This window comes from Terrapene carolina, unplaced genomic scaffold (assembly GCF_002925995.2).
Source record: "Terrapene carolina triunguis isolate 2854851 unplaced genomic scaffold, T_m_triunguis-2.0 Scaffold68, whole genome shotgun sequence".
NCBI classification, from domain to species: Eukaryota; Metazoa; Chordata; order Testudines; family Emydidae; genus Terrapene; species Terrapene triunguis.
Window position 1 is genome coordinate 14131098 of NW_020664419.1, and position 22153 is coordinate 14153250.

Here is a 22153-nt window from a genome sequence, read left to right on the forward strand (position 1 = left end):
GGGGGCTGGGCCGGGGACCGGCAGTGCTGGGCGGGCCGGGGGTGCTCGGCCGGGAGCCCGGGGGCCGGGGACCGGCAGTGCTGGGCGGGCCGGGGGTGCTCGGCCGGGGGCTGGCCCGGGGCCGGCACCCCAGAGCCCGAGCCAACCCAGGCTGGAGACGCCGGGGGGGCCAGACTGGGCCGTGCCTCCTCCCCCCACACCCCCCTTACCTGCTTCAGGCTTCCCGCAAATCAAATGTTCGGGGGAAGCAGGGGAGGGGGCGGAGTTGGGGCGGGGACTTTTGGGAAGGGGCGGAGTTGGGGCGGGGCCGGGGGCGGGGCCGGGGCCCCATGGAGTGTCCTCCTTTTGGAGGCTCAAAATATGGTAACCCTACTATTGATCGAAAAGCCTCATTTAGAGGAAAATAGGCCCTGCCTAATGCTGCAGGCTATGGAATCACTCTGGCACCTACAGCCATCAGAGGCAGCAGCTTAACTTACTGTGTGGGAAGGTTGTCTGTAGCCTGGAGTCTAAGAAAACTAAGAGAGCTGTTTAAGGAGGGCTATTGAGGGGACCTGGAGGGGGAAGAATGGGGATGGGAGGGAAGCAGCGGGGATTGGAGGGATGGGGCACTGCTAATGGGGGAAATGGACCTGGAGAGCACTCGGTAAGGGGCAGGGTCATGATGGGAGAAGCAACAATCTGAAGTACAGGGAAGCATGGCGGGGGGAGGGGAAGCATCAGGGATCTGCAGGAGTGTGTGAGGTGGGGAAGGGGCTGGGGAGAAAGGTCAGGGGGAAGCAGAGACCCAGAGAGGAGTGGGGGAGTGGTGTGGGGTGGGAAAGCAGGGATCTGGAGGAGGAGTGGGGGAGTGGTTGTGATGAGTAACTGGAAGGTAGAAGACAAAGCAGCTCTGCGGGCAGGTTGTGTGATGTCTGTAATCCTCCACACCTTTCCCCTGCAGTGCTCCCCCACTTCCTACACATCCCCCTTTCTCTCCCCCCAAAAATTGCTGCTGGCAGAGGCATCTTGCTGGAACCCCTGCTGCTGCCTGAACATATCTCAAGCGGCAGCTTAACGTGCTGCTCTCTCATTGGGTGTACAGCTTGGACTACAGAAGCAATGAAGTGTGTGACCCCCTGTTTATAGAAGGCTGTGGATAGCCATCTTTAAAATAATACATGTATTGTGTAAGCACTGACAGATTTGTGCCAATTGCGGCCTGATCTTGAGAGGTGCCAAGTTTATCCAGTAGTGTGCTCAGTGGCTTCAAATCCCAGTGCAGTCAGCCCTCCTCTTGAAATCTTTATTTGAACATGCTATAGGTTGGATTGTGTTGGGTGGTGATAACTCCTGCAAGGTGAAATTATTCAGGCTGACTGCAGGATCTGGTGCCTACCTGAAGGACATAGTTTTGCTGAGGTTGCTTCAGGAGTTATGGCTTGATCCTGAAAGGTATTGAGCAGTCTGGCCCCAGAATAGCAAGTGCTTAAGTACCTGCTTAACTATTAGCAAATGAGCCATCTTGTTGACTTCAAAGGACTTTTCACATGCTTAATAGCTTTGCAGGACTGGGGTAAGAGCGCTCAGGCTAAGCTCCGAGTAAAGTTTATATTTTAGTAAAGTAGCATTAATCACTGTACTGATTTGTTTCAGTGCACTGCATTGATATCTGTTTTTGAATTATTCATTTGCAAAAGAGCATCTTTCACACCATTACCTTACAGTACTGTACGCCATTAATGAATTAATTCATGCAACATCCTTGGCAGTAGGAAAGTAATATTCCTATTTTATAGTTAGGTGAAAGAGGGATCAGAGAGGTCAGTGGTTCTCCCTAAAAAGTGACTCTAAAAATATGTGTTCTACATCTATTACCTCTTAAGGACTTCCATATTAAAAAGGTTTTTTTAAGAGTAAAAAGGATCACATCCTTCTCATCTGCCTCATTGCCAGCCCTGCACACATAGCCTGAGATCAAAAAAGTTATTTCTCAGGCATGTACCGTTATTAGTAATTAAAAAAAACACAATGCCTTCGACTCCGGCTTGTTTATTTAACGGTTCTCATGATCTATCCCAATGAGTAGATCTGTTGAATAAAGCTACATCTACAATCATGGCAGTGTGTAGAGTACAGATGCTGCAGGCTTAGCTAGCCTGGGTATAAATAGCAGTGTAGATGGGGAGACATGTCTGAGGCAAGTTGAGTAGAGTGCCCTAACTCCTGAACTTCCCATGGTATATACCCTACATCAGGGATCAGCAACCTTCGGCATGCAGCCCGCCAAGGTAAGCCCCCTGGTGGGCTGGGCCGGTTTGTTTACCTGCCGCGTCCGCAGGTTCGGCCGATCGCGGCTCCCACTGGCCTCGGTTCGCTGTTCCAGGCCAATGGGGGGTGTGGGAAGCGGTGCAGGCCGAAGGATGTGCTGGCCGCGGCTTCTCACAGCCCCCATTGGCCTGGAATGGCGAACCGCGGCCAGTGGGAGCCACGATTGGCCGAACCTGCAGACGCGGCAGGTAAACAAACCAGCCCGGCCCGCCAGGGGGCTTACCCTGGCGGGCCACGTGCCGAAGGTTGCCGATCTCTGCCTTACATGATCTGTCTGTAGATGTGGGAGGCACTGCTTTGGCATGCAGTGTCCCGCTGCCTCCCTGCTGCCAGAACCTTTCCCCACCACAGTGAAAGGCTCCAGCAGTGGGGAAAGGCTCTGATGCAAAGGGGCAGCAAGGAAAGGCTCCAGCGGCACCCTTCTGCCGGAGCCTTTCCTCACTGGTGCTGGAGCTTGTCGTTGCTGGAGCTTGTCACTGCTGTCTGTACAGCTACACATGTAGTGCCTGTACTTTACACGTAAGTGTTGACGTAGCCATAGAAGATGTATTTTTATTCAATAGATGTCAGAGTAGAATTATGCATCAAGTGATTTTCCCAGGGTGACCCAGAAAGTTTGTGGCACACTAGAACTAGAACTCAGTTCAAGAAACGTGCACAAAATGATACTGTTTCCAGCTGAAACAAAGCCTAGTAGCTGTGTCTAATCTCTCTCTCTCTCTCTCTCTTTATATAGTTTTATTGTTTTAAATTCTTTCAGATTTGGTCCTATCTTGTTTAAAGTAATTTAGAAAAAAATGAGCAATTTTAGAGTACTCTACTTAGGATTGTGGAGTAGAGGGCACAAACTGAGATAAAATAGAACATGGCTAAGTATCTGTATTGGCTAAATACATTGGAATTTTGCATAAATTCACTAGAGGAAAATATTTTGGTTTGTATACCAGGCACAGACCAGATATTTTGCCCTGCAGCAGGTGTCACATTTTTAAAATGCTCTCTAACATTCTTAATAAGAAAACCTTCAGTAAAGCATGACTTCTCAAAACTGTAGTAAAATAAATAAAAAGTCATTTAATGGTGATTCTTAACATCTGTTGACACAGTAGGTAATGGCTAATTCAGCATTAAGGAGCTAATGAAAATACAAGTGAGGATGATACATGATGTGAAAAGTTCACCTTTTGACTTTCTACAGTATAACCTGGTATCATAAAATCTTGAGACATTCTTATCTCCCTGTATATTTTAAATTGTCGAGAATTGTTTTAGCTTTTGCACTTTATCGTTTATCCTTATTCTTCGTTTAGACTGATCCAGCAAACCACTTAATCACATGTTTAATCTTAGCACAAGCTTGAGACTTAAGCACAAGTCAGTGGGACTTTATATATGCTTGAAGATCAGCCCATGCTTCAGTGTGTTGTTGAACTGAAGCCATATTGCCAAGTGGAGGTAGAATGCTGAATATGCACTATAGGCAGGCTACAGAATAGCTGTCTGTTAGAGGGTTGAGGCAGCACAAGACATCCACAACTTCTTCTCCACCACAGGGTGAACAGCTGGTCAGCATAGCCTTTGCAAAAAGGGCATGCTCACACCACAGGAAGATGTTCCTGGCAGTGTCTACTAGCCACAGTGCAATTTAAAGCTGGCAGAAATGCCAACAGAAATCAGGAGTGCAAATTTGCTACCTTTTCACTTGAAGCAAACTCTGCCCCACAGGAAACAGCGACACCTGGAAATGGATCCAACAGGGTGAGGCAAGCTGATATATTTTACTTTACAACAAATAGAACAAGTAGAAGCAAAGATATGGTACTGGACAGGATTAGGAAATAAACTGCTTCCTAGAAGGTAACAAAGCAGATGAGTTGCAATAACAAAAGTGATGTTCAAGATAAACCTCTGGTTTTGTAGGCCCAGTCCTGAAGCCCTTTTTGTATGAATCAAGCCAATTCCTCTGAACAATATTCAGCACTCTTCATGAATTCATTGTCATAAGTAAGGCTACGATTATGTCCTGGAGGTCACAGAATCTGTGACTTCCAGAGACCTCCGTGACATTTTCTGCTTCAGCCCCAGGGTTTTGAGGCTTTGAGCTGCAAGCCCCAGAGCTCTGAGCCACTGCAGGGGCCCTGCAGGGACCCCGGAGCTCCCAGCCGCAGTGGGCGGCCCCCAGAGCTCCCAGCCTCTGTGGTGGGGGGGACTCCACAGCTCCCGGCTGCCATGGGCAACTCCCAGCCACCAGTCCTGGAGCTCTGAGCCTCCACGGGCAGCGGGGACCCGCAGCTCCCAGCCACTGTGAGTGGCACCAGCGGTGGGTGCTGGACCCCTCCACCCCCATCCCCCATTTTGTGAGGGTTATTTATTTCACAGACAGGTCAAGGGCTTCCGTGAATTTTTGCTTATTGCCTTTGACCTGTCTGTGACTTTTACTAAAAATTACCATGACAAAATCTTAGCCTTAGTCATAAGGAACAATAAAAAGCAAGTAATATTTTAAAGCGGATTTGGTGTTTTCTTTTAACTACGATGCAGGGAGTGCTATTACTGTATATCTCTTGTGTTAGTGGGCACACAAGGTTCAACAGACAAAAAATAAACTTTTCATCATTTTTCTCTATATAAAATTGCTTGGCATTTTTTGCACGGTCTCTCTCTTCGGGCTATCCAGTATAACCAAAAACATCCACACAAGACCTGAAAATCCAAGAATGCTTAAGGCAAGTCTTCTGTGAAGACGCTCCTATGCCGATGGGAGAGCTTCTCCCGTCAGTGTAGTCAATCCACCTCTGCAAGAGGTGGTAGCTATGTCAGCGGAAAAAGCTCTCCTGCTGACATGGCGCTGTCTACAGTGGGGCCTAATTCGGTATAACTGTGTCGCTCAGTGGTGTGGATTTTTCGCACACATGAGCAACATAGTTATACTGATGTAAGTTTATAATGTAGACCTGGCCTTTGTTTTCAAACAAAAAAAACCCCCAAATTCAACATTTTCTTTCCGAATTGTGAACAGAGGCAGGACAGCCGCATGCTGCTGCATGAAACCAGGAAGTGAAATTGACTAGAAACACACAGTAAAATTAGTGAGATTTCACTAAGGGAAGGACTGGTCCTGCACTGAGAGCTGCAGTGCCCAACCCTAGGGTTGCCAGGTGTCCGGTTGTCGACCGGAACGCCCAGTCGAAAAGGGATCCTGGTGGCTTTGTTCAGCACTGCTGACCGGGCTGTTAAAAGTCTGGTTAAAAGCCCTGGCTCGGCGTGGCTCCCGGAAGGGACCAGCATGTCCCTACAGCCCCTAGGCACAGGGGCAGCCAGGGAGGCTCCGAGCCCTGGCCCCGCCCTGAGCACCAGCTCTGCAGCTCCTATTGGCCGGGAACTGCAGCCAGTGGGAGCTGCGGGGGCAGAGCCTGCAGGTGAGGGCAACGCACGGAGCCCCATGGCCCCTCTGCCTAGGAGCCAAACATGCCGGCCACTTCCTGAGGTAAGTGCTGCCCAGCCGGAGCCCTCGTCCCTCACTCCCTCCCGCTCCCCAATCCTCTGCCCCAGGTTGGAACCCCCTCCTGCATCCCACACCTCCTCCCATGCCCCAACCACTTCCCCCAGGTTAGAGCCCCCTCCCGCACCCTACCTCCCTCCCAGAGCCCGAACTCCAATCCCCTGCCCTAGCCCTGAGCTCCCTCCACACTCAAACTCCGTCCCAGATCCCACACCCCCTCCCATACCCCAACCCCCTGCCCCAGCCCTGAGCCCCCTCCCGCACCCAAATTCCCTCCCAGAGGCCACACCCCACACCCCCTCCTGCACACCAACCCTTTTCCTGAGCCTGGAGTCCCCTCTTGCACCCTGCACCCCTTATTTCTAGTCCCACCCCAGAGCCCTCACCCCCCCACACCCCAGCCCTGAACCCCTTCTCGCACCCTTAACCCCTTATTTCTAGTCCCTCCCCAGAGCCCGCACCCCCCCAGCTGGAGCACTCAGCCCCCCTGCACTCCAACCACCTGCCCCAGTCCGGTGAAAATGAGCAAGGGCGGGGGAGAGCGAGCAATGGAGAAAGGGGGGATGGAGTGAATGGGGTCGGGGACTCAGGGAAGGGGCGGGGCAAGGATGTTCAGTTTTCTGTCATCAGAAAGTTGGCAACCCTAACCCCTGAACATGTATAGAGCCCCATTGAAGCTGGGGTTTCATGCATATGCCAGGGGCTGCTCTGGTAGTTCTCTATGGAAAATGGTGGCCTAAGTCAACACAGTCTATCCACAACAAATTGATCACAAGCAACCAGGAGGCTAAAATACACTTGGATAAACCATTTGTGTAATCACTGTGATTAATGAACAATTTCATAAAAATTTAATGCTGTGCACAGATAGCTCATTTTCCGTTCACCAGTTAACTTATTCTAATAAATTATTGGCTGTAAATAGTTTGCCGATCCCAATTTACCACCTTGAAAGTATGGGGAACTACCATCTCACATTGCCAGAATATTACAACGGCCCGCTTGTGTTCCTTGCCTTGTGACTGTCACCTAAGATTCTCTCTGTCTGAGGAATGTTCCTGGTCCTGCTTCTCAGGCAGCAAAAATGCTTTGTTCAAGTTTCAGCATGCCTGTTTGAGCAGTTGCAGTTATTGGGCATGTTGAAATTATGACAAAGCCGATAAAGCAGCTGTGGGAATTTTCTCCTTTCAAAAAGACAATGCAAAACTGGTGGCCTAAACCCAACAAAATCCTGCAGTTTGTCACCTGCATCCTCCTCTCTCTATATATCTTGGTATTATATATTCAAAGTCCACTGCAGCATCAAAAACTCTAATAAAAAGAGTATTTAAATAGGGCAAAATGCCCACATACATAACTGATAAATCTGAAACAGAAAATAGCAAAAAAAATTGCCCAACCACCACTCTTTAACTACGTCCCCCTCCAAAACATTAAAACATTTGTCAATGTATGAAACAACTCCAAAATAAGATCAAAACCAAAAAGTCTTCAGTCGTGCGTGGAAGGCGCCATAGCTGCACTGTGGCAGACATCCAGGAGAAGAGATTGCCAGAGACAAAGCTCTACAACAGCAAAGATACTGCCTATTGGGAATAATAATTATTTTATTGATTAACACATAAATAGTTATTTCACTAAAAAGTCACATGTTCCAATCCTGCTGATCTGAGATGCCCAAAAGTGATGACAGTCAGTCAGTCCCTCAGTGAAACGGATCCAGTATTATTTACCACTTTATATGCTAAAAGGAGAAATTGGCATCATCTATACCAGACTTCTGACATAGTATGGTGTCTGTGACATTCTGGGATGTTATCCAGACCAGTGAGGGGTCACTGTTTGCCCTGCAACCTTGGTACCTCACAGTGACTTGCTGCTGAAGCTCCCACCTGGGCCACTCACAAACAGCCTGCCAGCATGCAGGTCACATCCTGAGTGTCTATGTAAAACTACAGTTCTGGTCCAACAATTCTGATCCCAGCAGCCTGTCAGCAAACACCAGCCACACTCTGGCTTTCACCAGCCTTGGTTACTATTTGAAGGTTGACCCCAATATACTCCCAGTCCCAGATTCCTACCCCCCTAACATGTATGTTCTGTACTGTCCAGTCCTCTTGTGGACAGTCCAGAAATATTTGATCTATTGTCCCTCTAAAGAAACAATGCATAATAACTTGCCACCTTAAATGAAGTTACCCGGACATTTTAACTTAAAGATACTGAGACATACAAGAAAACAAGTTTTATTAACAAAAGAAGGTAGGATTTTAAATGAGTACAAGCAATGAGGCATAAAAATCAGAAACAGTTACAAGAAAAATAAAGATAAACCGCTTCCTAGTGCCTAACTTAATAAACTATATTTGATTCAAGGTAAAGTTCTTACCACATTCTTCCAACAGCATTACGGACCAAAATCTCCAGGACAGGACCCCTTCTCCAATATCCAATGGCTGTTTCTTTTGTCGTTTTAGGTGCAAAGAGGGATTTAAAAAAAAAACACTTGGACAAGGAAAAAAAGAACTTGGGGTATTTTTGCCCCTCACTATTATAGTTCATTCACCCTATGAAATGCATTTGCCTGAGGGTTACTCCTAGTTAAAGTTTATTCAAACAGTAAAGAAGGCAACATGGTGTTTGGAGGTGAAAGAAATTCCATGCTATATCTTCTCACCTCTGCTAAGACACAGATCTGTTTGTTCCTATCCTGTCATGCTTCCTTGGCATGGGAATGGCCACTTGATTGCCTATCTGCTTTGATGACACCTGGGTGTGACGTCAACTTGTCTTTGAGAAACAGGTTTACCAGACTTACTTGTCTGGTAAGCACACTTCAGTTATGATTTCAGCTTATATGCATAACTTTAATAGAATGTTGCTACATACATTTCACCATTATATTATTGACCAGCAAGTTATTAGTTTTCAAATGATACCTTATTTTGTACAAAGATTATTCCAGTGGTGTGTAGAGTGTGAATACAGGATCGTTAGGTATATCAAACTTCTGACAGAGTATGGCACCCCCTTTTGTTTTATTTTAATAGTTTTACAGGTAATAGTTGCCCCTGGATCAGGGCGGGTGCAAGGATGTTTCGCGCCCTAGGCGAAACTTCCACCTTGCGCCTCCCCCTCCCCGAGCCCTGTGGCAGCTCTCCACGCCCCCTCCACCCTAAGGCTCAACCCCCGTGGCAGCTCCCCACCCCCCCCGCCCTGAGGCAGCTCCCCGCCCCAGCTCATCTCTGCTCCGCTTCTTCCCCAAGCACGCCGTTGCCGCTCCACTTCTCCCGCCTCCCAGGCTTGCGACGCCAATCAGCTGCAGGGCTGCCCGGGGGGAGGGGGGGGCAAGTGGGGCAATTTGCCCCAGGCCCCGGGCCCCACAGGGGCCCCCAGGAGAATATAGTATTCTATAGTATTGCAACTTTTTTTTATGGAAGGGGCCCCCGAAATTGCTTTGCACCAGGCCCCCTGAATCCTCTGGGCAGCCCTGATCAGCTGTTTGGCGCTGCAAGCCTGGGAGGGAGAGAAACAGAGCGAGGCGGCGTGCTCAGGGGAGGAGGCGGAGCAGAGGTGAGCTGGGGCGGGGAGTTCCCCTGCGTGCCGCCCCCCCCACTTGCTGCAGACGGCCCTCCCCGCGCCCCCCCTACCCCAGCTCCTTCCGCCTAAATGCCGATGACAACCAGGGCGGCCGAAGATCCGGCCGCCGCTGTCGCCGCCGAAGGACCCGAAATGCCGCCCCCCAAATGCTAGTGCCGTTTCACCGGCCCTGCCCTGGATTTCTCTTAATTCCTTCAGAGATAAGCTTCTGCTGTGATTTACTAAATTTCCTTGGTGCGTAGTCTATAGTGTGTGGTCTGGTGAGGCAGAGAGTTGACTCCTGGTGCCTGATACTGCAATGGACTGATGAATCAGACCATCTGGCTATTATTCCTCATTCTAGAACTGACTCACTGTGCGATGTTAGTCAAGTTATTTAACTTAACTTACCTGACCATATAAAGAGTTGTAGTGCTTCTTATGACGGAAATCCTGGATCCTCTGAAGTCAGTGGCAAAACTCCCATTGGCTTCAATGAGGCCAGGATTTCACCCTATTTATTTCATAGCACTGTGAAATGTGTGAGAGAGACTTCATGGAGGATATTGGCTTCAGTGAGAGTTCAGGGATCTCAGCATGTTTTGGATGTTTTTAGTACTTCTCAGGTTTGGGCCTGTGTGTGTGTGTGTGTGTGTTTTTTTTTCTTTTTCTTTTTTTAAATCCGTTTTTGACCCTGAGGTGAAAAGCTGCTATTTAAGTACAAAGTGTTATCATTATGGAGGTAGGTGCCGTACAAACCCTTAGCTATTGCAGCTAAATACGTGTTCGGTTTTTTTTTTCTATCTTCCAGAAAAATAAAAATCAGCTTGACTCTTCATTTCAGTCATGTTCCATTTAGCAGTGGAATTTCCCAGTTTCCTTTGTTTTTATTACATATAAAAACTGAAATCTGGTACAAATCAGTTGTTTTGTGGAATGTTTGCTGGTAAATGAAGAGCATAATATCCCATATTGCAGTAATTTGAAATAAAATGGTTCGGCTGCATTACACATACCCGGTGTTGAGCAATGGTGTTAATTCAATAGGTTTTTTTAACACAATTATATTTCAAAGTTAATATTGGAATGGTCTTCCTAGTAATGTTCTTGACAGATGTTACGTGCCAAATCTTTCCTTTTTCTCATGGTTATACATTGAAAGGTATTACGTATTTATTTGTATTATCGTACCAACTAGGTACATATCACACATTTATGTTAATTTTTCTGAGTGGAGGAGGGAAGTAAAATCAAGTATCAAATAATAGCACTTGATGGTAACAAATGATATAAAAGAGAGAGAGGATGAGTTCATTAACTTTGAGTTGTGCTTTATAGAAGATTCTTTTACTCAAAAGCATTAAGGGGGACACACAATCTTTATTCCTGGTGGGTATGGAGGCCAATATATTTGATCATAATACACTTCTTCCAACTGCCAATAGCTGAACTCCTGGCTCCATTGACGTTAATGGGAGATTTGCCATTGCCTTCACTAGGGTCAGGATTTCACTCAATGTGTTTAGATAACATAGATCATAGAATCATAGAATATTAGGGTTGGAAGAGACCTCAGGAGGTCATCTAGTCCAATCCCCTGCTCCAAACAGGACCAACACCAACTAAATCATCCCAGTCAGGGCTTTGTCAAGCCGGGCCTTAAAAACTTCTAAGGATGGATCAGTAGCCATCTTCCATTTTATTTAAATTTTTACTCTCCACCACAGTCCTAATTAAACATTGGAATAACTCCAACTTTTTACCAAAATGCTGGGGCTGAAATTTGCTCATATTATATAAAATTCTGAAGCAGGATGTGGCCACAAATTTTAGGACATTTATACCAGAATATTTGATCTAAGAATTTATCCCTCAAAACAGTAAATGTCTATATGTTGGTTGGATGGGACTTACGAATTCTAATAGCAAGGATATTGGATTACAATTTTTGAAACAGTGGAAACTCTCACCCTGAAAATGCAATGTTCTCTCTTGAGAAGATGACAGACATCAAAAAAGGGTAAAACAAAGAGGATAGTATAGTTTACACAGACAAAAAGCTGGAAAGATAAACGGCCAGATCCTTCAGAGTCATGTGGCTGCGTCACCTGCAGATTTTGGTCACAAAGCCAGCAGAACCAGCTCTGGGAGAATCAACCCAATTCAAGGGGATCCTCTGGTGGTGTTTGGGCTCCTATTGCACCAGTAGCTGCTGAACAAAGGAGTGAGACTGACATGAACCCCTATGCTTCACTGGCCCCTCAATCTTTTCATCACCTTTGCTCCCCATCCTTTGAGCTGTATGCTTCTTTGCTGCAGCCAAGGATCTGGGCTAAAGAATCTAGGAACGTGATACATTATGGGTCCATTCCCACAGTTTTCCTTAGGCTAAATTCCCATAATTACTAGAATCACCTATTGGACAGACAAGGTAGATGAGGTAATATCTTTTATTGGACCAACTTCTGTTGGTGAGAGAAAAGCTTTCTGGGACCTGAAGAAGAGCTCTGTGTGGCTTGAAAACTTGTCTCTCTCACCAACAGAAGTTGGTCCAATAAAAGATATACCCCACTCACCTTGTCTCTCTAATATCCTGGGACTGACATGGCGATAACTACACTGCATAGAATAACCTGTCTCAGCCCCCGTGTTTTCTGTTTCTGGAAGCCAATAATTTTTTATTTAATCACTTCTCCGAATTTTTTCCTGCTTTGCAGTTCCACAATCTGAGCTGTTGATTTATTAAACCTCCCCACCAAAGTAGTTTAGTTGAATGAATTATATTTTTTTCTTTAAGCTTCTTGATATTTTAATGCTAGCAATATTTTAAATAGTTTAAGATATAGACCTGGAACAATGCAACTGATTTGGATAAATGTTACAATAAAATTCATCAAGAGCAGAGGAGAAATAAAGCTTTCTTATTTTGCTACACCTTTCTGTGGGAGGTTCTGTACCTATTTCAGTGTGTATCTGCTCAATAAGTTTCTGCTTTCAATCATATCTGAGTTATTATAAAAATAAAGAAATCTCTTTATACACAGACTACTCATGATTCTTTGCCAACCCAACATTACTGTAATGTGTTTTCAAGTAGTTTATTTGCCCTGGCAACGATTCTTCTTTTGATGCTATTCCATTGCTTGTTGAACTTATCTTCTTTTTGGCAGCTAACATAACTCACTCAAACAGTGAAATGGCTACTCTGGCTTTGAAATGTAGAAGGGCTAAGAAGAGGACCTGGATTTAATCATATTTCACTGACTTTTTCCAATTGCTGTTAATAATTATTCTATACCTGACTCGAGTATAAAGTAATACTAGCATTAAAATATTCTACAATATCTACCTACCATTGTCTATCTTAGGGTTTCGTGTTTCCACTCATTAGTGTAGTACCTAAGTGCCTTCCACATAAACTCAGTAACAATAGCAAAATCCCTAATGGATTTCATAGTTCTCTCACAAAGTTTAATGAACTGTGGCTGCATAAAGAAACCATGGTTGTCAGCAGGCATTGAACCTTGGACCTTCAGGGCCAAAAAAAGCACAAGGCCCTACCATTTGAGCCAAAGAAAGAATTTTACTAGCTGTAATGTGAGTAAGTTATGGGGGCAACTGCTAGTGAGGAGACATGATTACATGCAATTTGAGACAGGGTATTATATAAGCCTCAATACATGATTAGAAATGGACATGGCCTGCAAAGTTCAGATATAACTCTGCCTTCAGACTCCCCAACCCCTTCCAAACTTTTTTGAAGGTGTTCAGATTTGGTGGTGTTCAGATCTGTGCATTTGGATTTGGCTCAACAGAAAGTGTCTCTTTTCTCTTTCTTTACATTGTGTTATTTGCAGAAGGTGAAAAATAATTCAGTAAGAAATATCACTTGGATTCTGTATTTATCATCGTCTGGTTGTTTCTGTTGATGAATAGAAACTTTTTGCTTAAAGTTGCATTCACAAGTCTTTGTCTAGAACTCCGTGAGAGTTGATATTTTCAACTAAGAGGTGGTTTGTTGAAAAAAAATGTTTTTTGTCTCTTACATTTTTTGTAAGTTCACATTAAGTGTTTTAAATTGGAGAGGATACACTGTTATTAGTACATAGCAAACTGTTTAGTCCCTGCATTAAGTGCAAAACTCATCTTAATTTTCACTATGGAGTCACAACAAAATAAAAATAAGACAGCATCATGCTGTCTACCTTTTAATCTGCAGTTTGACCTGCATTAACTCCATGATATGTGCCTTTTCTATCATAGTGTGCAAGCCCTAATGGATTCTGCAGCAGTAATATTTCAGCTCTAGAGTGTTATTCATAGTGAAATTATAGCACAGTAGTCTTAAAACAAAGACACATGAAAATTCAATCAACTGTACATATTACATTTAAAAATGCTAATGCCACATTATGATTGGGATTTTATATGCATAAAAGTTAAGATATTCAGAATGATGGTTCCCATAGCAATTGTAACTTAGCCCTTGAATGCATATTTAGTACTTTGGAATATTATTGAATGTGATATTAGCTTTAGTATACTTGTACAATGTAGAGGTGGGAAATATAACTTAGAATTTCATATCTGTTATGTTGGTAATCTCAATCAGAATGTTGCATTAATAGGTTTTTTCTTTCAAGAGGAGAGAGAATTTTTAAAATGCACATTTGAATATGTCCTTATATGTTTCCCTTCCTGGCTCTGAAGAGGTGCGGTTAGTCTAGTACTAAAGAGTTGTAGTAACTACTGCAGGCTTTGCTAAGAATTTCAGAGGGCCACTTGTGGGGGCTATTTTGGAACCAGAAGAGTTTCTGAGACTTGTCAGTCATTACTGACAAGAAATAAGGACAACCCGGGGAATTACAGATCAGTGAGCTTAACTTCTGTACCTGGAAATATAATGGAGCAAATAATTAAGCAATCAATTTGCAAACACCTAGAAGATAATAAGGTGATAAATAACAGTCCGCATGGATTTGTCAAGAACAAATCGTGTCAAACCAACCAGATAGCTTTCTTTGACAGGGTAACAAGCCTTGTGGATGATGGGGAAGCGGTAGATGTGGTATATCTTGACTTTAGTAAGGCTTTTAATACTGTCTCGCATGACCTTCTCATAAACAAAGTAGGGAAATACAACCTAGATGGAGCTACTATAAGGTGGGTTCATAACTGGTTAAAAATCGTTCCGAGAGAGTAGTTATCAGTGGTTCACAATCATGCTGGAAGGGCATAATGAGTGGGGTCCCACAGGGATCAGTTCTGGGTCCGGTTCTGTTCAATATCTTGATCAATGATTTAGAAAATCGCATAGAGAGTATACTTATAAAGTTTGCAGACAATACCAAGCTGGGAGGGGTTGCAAGTGCTTTGGAGGATAGGATTAAAGTTCAAAATGATCTGGACAACCTGGAGAAATGGTCTGAAGTAAATAGGATGAAATTCAATAAGGACAAATGCAAAGTACTCCACTTAGGAAGGAACCATCAGTTGCACACATACAAAATGGGAAATGACTGCCTAGGAAGGAGTACTGCGGAAAGGGATCTGGCTGTCATAGTGGACCATAAGCTAAATATGAGTCAACAGTGTAACGCTGTTGCAAAAAAAGCGAACATCATTTTGGGATGTATTAGCAGGAGTATTGTAAGCAAGGCACGAGAAGTAATTCTTCCGCTCTACTCTGCGCTGATTAGGCCTCAACTGGAGTATTGTGTCCAGTTCTGGGCGCCACATTTCAGGAAAGATGTGGACAAATTGGAGAAAGTCCAGAGAAGAGCAACAAAAATGATTAAAGGTCTAGAAAACATGACCTATGAGGGGAGATTGAAAAAAATGGGTTTGTTTGGCCTGGAGAAGGGAAGATTGAGAGGGGACATGATAACAGTTTTCAAGTACATAAAAGGTTGTTACAAGGAGGAGGGAGAAAAAATGTTCTTAACCTCTGAGGATAGGACAAGAAGCAATGAGCTTAAATTGCAGTAAGAGTGGTTTAGGTTGAACATTAGGAAAAACTTCCTGTCAGAGTGGTTAAGCACTGGAATAAATTGCCCAGGGATTTGGTGGAATCTCCATCATTGGAGATTTTAAAGAGCAGGTTGGACAAACACCTGTCAGGGATGGTCTAGATAATACTTAGTCCTACCTTGAGTGCAGAAGACTGGACTAGATGACCTCTCGAGGTCCCTTCCAGATCTATGATTCTATGATTATTTAATTTTTTTTTAAAGATATAGTTCCTAGAAACATGTGGGTTAAGACTAATTTGCACTCTTCTTGGCACTGGTGATAATGTTTTGTTAGGCTGATCTTTAATTGATTATCATGCCATAGAAGTATAACCTACCCTTCAATATGGCCTCTTTTTCTGTCTTTGGCAACAAAAAATGGCTGTTTAACTACCCTACCTGGCAGCTGAGGATTCCCCTGGCATGGAGAAATCTCCGAGTGTAGTAAAATTGTTCGACTCAACGGTATTTCATCACCCTCCTTGGTAGGATAGGGGCTGACGGCTGCTAAGTTTTGGAAATTCCCAGATGTTTGGGGAGCTCCTACCAGCCAGGATAAGGGCTTATCTAGACAAACAGTTTGTGGCAAGCTGGAATGTAAATCTACAGCGCACAAGTGTGCTCCACACTAATTGTTCATGTGGACTGTACTAGTGCTCACTAAAATTCCCTAGTGTGCTCTGATCTACTCCTCTTTCAAAACATTAGTCACAGTTCTGCAAGCAATAGTGGAGCCATCTAGTGACTATAGTTAAGGGTTTTGCTAACTTCTCTACTGAAGGAGTATTCGGCTGGCAAATATGTGATCACCCGGAGTTGAAACTTGGCATTTTAGGTTTAAGTCTTAGGAAATTTAAAACAAACAAACAAAAAATTGAACATTTTTATGATAATATCTGATATCAGGACAGTCACATTTATCAATAGAAGCTGAAGAATACTTTCTATGATGTTAATATAAGACACACTATATTGTGTGTCTGTGTTACAAGGTTTGTTTGTTTGTAGATTATATACCTACCCTAAACCACAAAAGCAAAGAAATGAAAAACGAAGGTGTCTAACCGTACTTACCATCTCTCTTCCACCCAGAAAGGCACCCTTCATCACTAGTACAACCACCATGTCCCACAGACCCTACACCACAACCTTGACTTTGCCTCAGTAGGAATACCCACTCCAAACTACTGCCACCACCAACAGACCAGACTTCTCCCCTACTATCCCTTTTAGTACAATGCTGGAAAATCAAACTCACCCATCCTGACAGGGAGATCTGCCATGTTAGCTATGGAACAGTCTCCCGAAGGAAGAGACAGGAGTCCCCGTGTGTTTGTGGGAGAGGGGCCATTTAAAATAAAATTGTTCTGTTGGGATCAATCTTTCTCTGTCAGGGGAGCAGGGGGTTTGTGACTTAATGGGCTCTTTTAGTCTCTAATGTATATGATACTTTATGTGAACTTACCATAAATATAGTACCAGCAAACGTGCATTGCTTTATGCTAACATTATTGGAAAATATTTTATTGTGATTTAAATATAGCTTCTGTGTAAACAAAATGTCTTCTGTTCCTGGCATCACAGTTAATAGAAATTCCAAAACCCACAGGGTGTTTATTGGCAGAATTTAATCCTAATTGTTTGTTATAGACATTTCAGTTGGGGTTGAGATGGTTCGGATGTATTAAACCGTAACTTTGGCTTTGCAGTGAAACTTTGGCAAATATATATAATTGACCGACACTGATCAATTCTGTTCAGTTTTACATAGGTTTGTATGCTGCAGTCATCACCGTAGTATCTGAGCACCTTCCAGTAGTGCATTAAACAACATGATTAAGATATCATGTGTGGTTTGTTCTTTCTCTCCTCCTCTTCCTGGGGAAGAAATGTTTTTTGGTTTGACAGAGATGCACTGTGACATTGAATTCTATCTGAAATTTGCTGAGGGATTTATGTCCAGTTGACATTTGTATCATGTCCATTGTGATGCAAATATCATGTTGTGATATCTGATCAAAATGCCTTGTCCTCTGGGGGTTCTTTCCCTAGAGAGTAGAGGAGTCTCTCATTTTAATTGTGGGGTACCAAAATTTGTGATTAGAATCAGAATCTGAACATCCCTGGGTTTGTTCCTCCCTAATTTCCTCCCTATCCACCTTGAATAATAAACAGAGATGGACTTCAGTCACAAAGTTCAGATCCAGAGTGGCTTTGTGTCTGGGGGTTCAGAACAGATGTTTTGGTTTGGGCCCATCTCTAATAACCCATTTGAATACAATGGGAATTATTCTACTTGGAAACTGCCATCTCATTCAAGATCAAATGGGAACACAGTAACTGTCATATTGGATCAGAACAGTGTTCCATTGACACCAGTATCCTGTCTTCATCAGGGACCATTACCAAGTGCTTCAGCAGAAGAAAACCTGTGGTAGAAATATTTGGGCTACCTCCCACACACAAATTTTCTTCTCAGTTCCCTCTGATAGTTACAGGTTGGCTTCGCAGACTGTTTTAGTGCAAGCATGCCTACTGTTCAGAAGAGTTTCCTTTGTGGGAGTGGGAGGATGAAAGCTAATCTTTAGAGCTTGGCAAAAAATTTTCAGCAAAACCTTTTTTGGTAGGAAAATGCCATTTTGACTAAAGCAATTTTGTTTTTGCAAAAATGGTCAGTTTTAATGAAAATTCCATTGGGAAGGTTTGTCAGTTTCAGGATAGAGTATATGAGAAAGAGAGAACCCAGGATAGCTAATAATGCAGGAGGTTTAGGCTGAAAAGCAGGGACTTAAAGCCAGAGTTTGCAAATCCCACCCTAGTGCCCTAACTAGCAGGCTAGTGGCTTTCCCAAAGTGATGGCTGTCTCTTTCTAGTTTTCATTAAATTTTTTCCAACCTCCTCCCAAATTTTTCATGAAACAGAATTACTGTTTTCTGGCCAGCCCTACTAATCTCCTCCTTCCTCCTTTGCTACTTTCTATGGAACTTAAGTTGCAAAAGTCTTTAAAAAGTCATATAAGCATTTTTTTTAGCTTATATCTTATAAAACTCATTTCACCAAACCTGAAATATGGTTCTAAATTGATTTGACAGTATCCACTTACTTTTCAACATAGTCTTATGTATTTCTGTGCCCACTATATATTTATGTGGAGAATAGTTTCTCATGTATGTCAGAGGCTAATGTGGAATATTAGCATTTTTAGTATACAGTAGTGTATAGATAGAAGTAAATAGCACATCTTTAAATATACTGTAAAGAATTCATGATTTGGGCATTGACTATTTTCACTATACAATGTACAGTCTATGTATTACATTATATAATGCATGTGTTTCATTTAAAATGTATATGATTTCAGTACTTTGTGTGCCAAAACACGAATTTTATCCCTAACAGCACCTCATAAATTTGGGAACCAGAAATTGTTATACAACCCAGATGCTTTTGCGGAGAATATAAGAACTTCATTAACAAAATTCTCTATTGATATAAATCCCATAGACTGCGATAAGTGGGGCTGGTGCAGATTGAGAATCGGTGAATCAAAAAGTGGCTCCCTGAATGCCCTTTTCCTGCCCAGAGTTTATCTTGGTTTATGAGAGAATGTGATCCAATATGTGTGTTCAAAGACTAAAGAATTAGTGAGAATGAGTGTGCAAGTGTAATGCGGACAGACCCCGGTTGTTGGTGGGCGGGATTGAACCGGGGACCTCTGGAGCTTAGTGCATGAGCCTCTACAGCAGAGGTTCCCAAACTTATTTGGCCTACCGCCCACTTTTCAGAAAAAAAATTACTCAGCGCCCCCCTGGAAATCTACCTTCTTTAAGCGAACAAACAGAAAGATGCAGTGACAAATTTGCGTTCTTTTATGTATCTATATTTCTACCTACATCCTACAATATAGTAAAGAAAGATGTGTTATTAGAATATCGCCCACGACATCAGGTATACAGTGGTTTTTGCGTAAGACGGCAAAAGACAACCAAACTAAAATACTAATGAAACTAATAAACTGGGTTTTGTTCTTTGCTCAGCATTAGATATATGTATTTGATATTAAATTGTCACATATCAAACTAAATTTATCAAGAAATAATTAATTTAAAAAATAATCAATATGCAATTAAAAATCAGTTAATGGTTTTAATTTAGTTTGCCATTATTTAAATAATTGTTCCTTATTAACACATGCCTTATTTACCAATTAACACAGATGATTCGATAGATATAAATAAATGTTAATAGTTAACAGTTTTTTTACGATTTCATTCCCGTTTTTGTTAATATTGTAATAAAAATATGACAAATATATTGACTGTACACTTCAAATAGTACTGTACCGACACAAGCCTGCTACGATTTTATTATTAGTAAGCATTAGAGACACAGAAACGTACGGTAGATATGTAAGAAAATGTATAAACATACTCACGTGTAAATTGCTGTTTTATTGAAACAACAATAATACAATTTGCTTTGTATGTGATCTGTAATCCGTAAAGATCGAAGGTATCGAATATGAATAAAAATTTTTAAATACTTATTGCACATTGTTAACTGCTTTTTACACAATTCAGAAACAATCTAAATTAGATTTCATACATGTCGCCTATTTATAGTATCGTATTGTAAACAAGTCATTACACGCACATATTCCTGCCGATGCATGCTGGACTTCCCGACAATGCGCGACATGCTCGCCTGCCAACACTTGCTTGTTAAGAGCTGTTGGTGGACTTGACACCTGATCGGTTATAATTTGTGAATTTATTTGGAAAATAAAGTAATCACTACAACTTTAACTCTGTTACACAACAGATGAAACATGTACGAATGGTTTTTCAAAATTTTCTTATATTCCCTTCTTTCTTTATGCTTCCACCGCCCCCTTATTTTTATTCAACGCCCCCCAATTGCACCCAAGGCTACTACTGCCCCCCTGGATCGTTCCAGCGCCCCCCCAGGGGGCAGTATCGCCCACTTTGGGAACCTCTGCTCTACAGCATGAGCTAAAAACCAAGTGGCTCTTAGCTAAGGCCGTAGAGCAGACTCATTTTATCTCTCTCTTTAAGTGGTCTCAGTGCCACTAGATTGGACAGAACACCACACTCAGAAGGTGTGTGGGTTACACAAGTGAGCAGGGGTAGTAGCAACTCTGGAGAAATCTCAGTGCTAGAAACAATACGCTGCACCTTCTCACATATGAACAACAGCAGAAAGTGGTTGAAGGTTGTTAGATTTAAATTCATAAGCCGCTAACAAAGAAAATACGTAAGAACACTGATCTCTATTAAAAATGCCATTGACTGATGTAATTTGACTTTGAGGCCTTCAATCTGATCTTGAGCAAATCCAGAGATGGGTGTAACTAGACTGTTGAATGATGAAGTATTTTAAAGTATATACTATTTGATATTTTCCTAGAAAAAGTACTGAGTCCTCAGGCTTCCTTGAGACATCCTTATTTTGTGTGATAGAAGATAAGTGTCTTCATAGATGGTATAGAATTTTGACGTTAAAGCCAGAATTTGTAGTTTTACAATCCCATTTCTTGTGTGCCAAATAACCATTTTCTTCTTATTGAAATTCTTTCTTAAGAAACACTCTTTCCAGGAAGTCTTTCACTGCTGACCTACGGTAGAAAGAAAAGAAAACGGCAGCACCTCTGACTTGACCATCATTTACTGATAATTGTTCTGTTATTGCTGGAACTATACTCTGTCTAGTTTGGAGCACAATTCTGCAGCCTTTACATTGTGTAGGATTAATGTGAGCGATGCCGCTGAGGCCAATCAGACTAGCTGCATGAGTAAATATTCACCAAAAGTGAGTAAGTGTTGCACAATCAGGGCCTAAGTTGCTAAGCTTTTTAGGGTAGACATCTTGTCCACTTCCAGTCTGTTATGTACAGCATTGACAACGCAGATGGCCTTTGGCTAATAATAATAACATGAAATCCATATTACAGATATCTCAATGATACTGATGGCTAGGGATCCATCTATGTAGCAGGTACCTGTGAGACAAATCTTTCTTGCATTACTTATGAAAGTACTGCCAATCGCAAGATTTGGCCCTAATTATGAAACCATTGTTGAAAAATGTAAGTTCATAGTTCTGGCCTCCACATTCAGACAGACATGGCTAAGCCAGAGAAATTATTTTGGAGATGGATCCAGAAATATGGAGCCTGATGCAAAGGAAAAACGAATGGGTTTGTGGTATAGGAAGAAGCTGGGAGGGAGGCAAAAGGCCTGTGTCTTGGAGAAGAGAGGCAGATAACATCGGCACAGAAAGGATTAGGGACCGTTCGTAACTATAAACTATAGGGCTTGAATAAGATAAAGTAAGGCATCTTGTGAAATATGGGCTTGGTGCAGAGAACTATATAATTTTGGAGAAGACAAAGGGTGGACAAAGAAGAGGACTGGAGAGGCCTCAAAGGGAGGAGAGGAGACAGATATGCTTAGAATGTCATGGACAAAAAAGTGTTTACTGGAGTCGAGAAATATATGATGGAGAATGGGTGAGGCAGTAACACTACGTGGTAAAGGCCTAGAAGCTCAAATAATTTGGGAGACCAAGAAAAAGATAGTAATTGGTCTTGGGAATTGGAGAATCCCTGGAATAGACATTAAAGACCGAAGTATATTGTGAAGAAACAAAAATCCCCTGGGAGCTGTTCAGCTAAACCAAGTTTGATACAGTACTGTGTATGGTTTTCATGTATCTCAAAAGAGACCAACAA

At 42.8% G+C, this 22153-nt stretch overlaps 1 protein-coding gene across 1 annotated transcript in view; it reads right to left on the reverse strand.

Moving 5' to 3' along the window:
* The window catches only part of LOC112102936 (semaphorin-3D-like), a 156640-nt gene extending 136540 nt beyond the window's left edge, over nucleotides 1-20100 (reverse strand). Inside the window, exon 1 of the mRNA XM_029910822.1 lies at nucleotides 20050-20100. Coding sequence (XP_029766682.1) covers nucleotides 20050-20100 — 51 coding nt within the window. The remainder of the gene's footprint in view (nucleotides 1-20049) is intronic.
* Between the last annotated feature and the right edge of the window lie 2053 nt (nucleotides 20101-22153).